We start from the raw sequence: 2545 nt of genomic DNA, 5'->3' as shown, positions 1-2545 counted from the left end.
CTATATCGATATAAACGATATTGTCACATCTTATATCTCGTATGAAAATATATCGATATTTTTAAAAAACTCGATATATCGCCCAGCCCTATGTTAAAATGACATCACGGTCCTTGTGGACATGAATGCATGCAGCACAGCTGTTCAGTCTTTGCTATCAAAGAATAAGTGATTAGCTGTTTGAGCTGGTCGTGCTGCAGTCATAGTGTGCAACATTGTTGATGTAACTAATCCCAAACACACACATGGGTCACAGCTGCAGGCTCGCACAAGTTTCCTGGTGGAAATTGTGAAAGAGGACAAAACTCTCACTGGTGCTCATTCTTTTTGTGCTCTAGGAGAGAACCCGCTTGCATTCCTGCGCACTCAGCCCCAGTTCCTGCACATGAGACAGGCCATCCAGCAGAACCCCGCCCTGCTTCCCGCTCTCCTCCAGCAGCTAGGCCGGGAGAATCCTCAGCTTCTACAGGTACCACAGCCTGTCCGAGTCCTCCTGCTGCTCGTCTGTGTGAGAAGCTTTTTAAATTCTTCTTTTTTTCCTCTCCCAACTAGCAAATCAGTCAGCATCAGGAGCTGTTTATCCAGATGTTGAACGAACCAGTGGGAGAGGGGGGAGATGCACCAGAGGTTGGAGAGATGGGGGCAGCAGGGGAGGAAGGCGCGCCTGTCAACTACATCCAGGTTACACCTCAGGAGAAGGAAGCCATTGAAAGGGTGAGCGAAGAGTAAAGGCTAAACATCGGCACTTTCTTTAATTAAAAAAAGGCGGTTGGTTTTAAACGCCCATCTTCCTCTTCTCCTTCCTCTGCTCTTCCATGACTTCCAACGGAGCAGTTAAAAGCGCTGGGTTTCCCTGAGGCGCTGGTCATTCAGGCCTACTTTGCCTGCGAGAAGAACGAGAACCTGGCGGCCAACTTTCTCCTCAACCAGGGACTGGAAGACGACTGAACGGCAGAGGGTCACTGCCTTCCTGCTCCTCCCTCCTACCCTTCACCCCTCTTCTTCAGCTCAGCATAAAGACTGCACCCCCAGATTTTACTGTACAACCTCAGCTCATCCCAAACAGGAGGGGGGGAAGCCAGTGACGGGAGAAGGGTGGAGGGGGGTGGGAGAAGAGGGGTGGCGGGGCAGGGGGATGGGAAGGGGAGACGGGGGAGGGTTTAGGTTTCGGAGGGATTACAAGTACACAAGGTCGACGGTTGTGTGCAGGAAGGTCGGGGCGGTTTTAAAGAAGAAAAAAAAGTGGAAGAATTATGAAATCCACGTGAATTCCAATGGAATGTGTGGGGTTTGTTTAGGGGAGATCTATAATTTGATTTTAGACGCGCTTTGTGAACATTCGGGTGGGGGGGGAGGGGCGGGGCAGTGAGAGTGTGCTCGTGTCTGCGTGTGTCCACGTATGCCTGTGCAGATGGATGCGATACAGTTAAGCTGAAAAAGTAATCGATCGGGCGTTCTCTAAGTTTGTTAATGCTGTAGCCGCGATTGTAAGGAAGCACATTACCCCTCACCGCACGTCATCTGTGTGCGAGCCTGTTTGTGTGTCTGTGCGTGTGTGTGTATAAACTGCTCGTGTGTTGGAAGCTAACAGTGGAGGAACAACATAGATGGACTGGTTCTTGCTGCCCGCCTTGTTTTCTCTGTCTCACGTGACGTTGCTGGGAACCATCGGCCCACATGAGAACTAAACTGACAAATGAGTATCTGCTTTTCCTGTTGCTCACTTTGTGCTGCCCAGTCAGGAGTCCCTGCAAACACTGTGCCCGCCCGCTCAAACATCTGAGGGTTTTATGTGCGCTGATAGCTTCTGGTGCCAATTAACACTACTCATAAACATCTGTGGTGTTCTCCGTAAGAACACGGCTTTAATTTGTGGTGGCAGGTGTGCGTGCCGAGGATTAGCAGTGCCAGGTCACCATCGTCGCTCTGCATCGCTTCATACTCATGAGGCTTTAAGCTTTCGAAGAGACAAACGTCTAAATTGACAATCATGAAGGAAAAAACCTACAATAATCACGAGGAATGAATGACCTAATGCAGCGGATTTATATGTTAAAGAATTTCACTCACAGACTTTCAGAGAAGACCGCGTCATCTAAAGCGTTAATTAGCAGAGCTTTGTAGCCACCTCTTCTTTTTCTAACAGGTTGCATCAGAGTAGACGTGTTGTGCTTTTCCTTTATTCTGTCATATTTATGTAGTGTTAAAATTATGGAATAATAAACATAGCAACGAGTTTCAACTAACGATCCATGTGTATATACACATGAGGCAGGTGTCCGACTGCTTTAAATGATCACTTTCAGGCAGTTTTTCTTCTCTTGGCTCTGTATGATGTCACAGAGAGGGGCGTCCCCACCCACCTGCTGCTCAGATCTTCTGTTTCTTGGGGGAAACTTGAGTCTAGTTTAAGATGAGGATTATTTTGAGCTGCGAGTCTTCCGTCGCCTCTCTAGCAGAGTCCAAGAATAAAAATGCAGTGCTAAAAGTGAGCATGATAGTTCCCCTTTAAGAACAAGTGAACTCATTGTCTGATTACTACCTA

At 48.0% G+C, this 2545-nt stretch overlaps 1 protein-coding gene across 1 annotated transcript in view; it reads left to right on the top strand.

Moving 5' to 3' along the window:
- Positions 1-1111, top strand: part of rad23aa (RAD23 homolog A, nucleotide excision repair protein a) — an 8898-nt gene extending 7787 nt beyond the window's left edge. The window contains exons 7-9 of the mRNA XM_005749987.1: positions 339-469; positions 553-714; positions 835-1111. Of these exons, the coding sequence (XP_005750044.1) occupies positions 339-469; positions 553-714; positions 835-948 (407 nt within the window). The 3' untranslated portion in view covers positions 949-1111. The remainder of the gene's footprint in view (positions 1-338; positions 470-552; positions 715-834) is intronic.
- Positions 1112-2545: the final 1434 nt, after the last annotated feature.

The sequence above is a fragment of the Pundamilia nyererei genome, unplaced genomic scaffold (genome assembly GCF_000239375.1).
Source record: "Pundamilia nyererei isolate P.nyererei 1_Seehausen unplaced genomic scaffold, PunNye1.0 scaffold00259, whole genome shotgun sequence".
Lineage (NCBI taxonomy): Eukaryota > Metazoa > Chordata > Actinopteri > Cichliformes > Cichlidae > Pundamilia > Pundamilia nyererei.
This window is presented reverse-complemented; position numbering and strand designations above follow the sequence as displayed.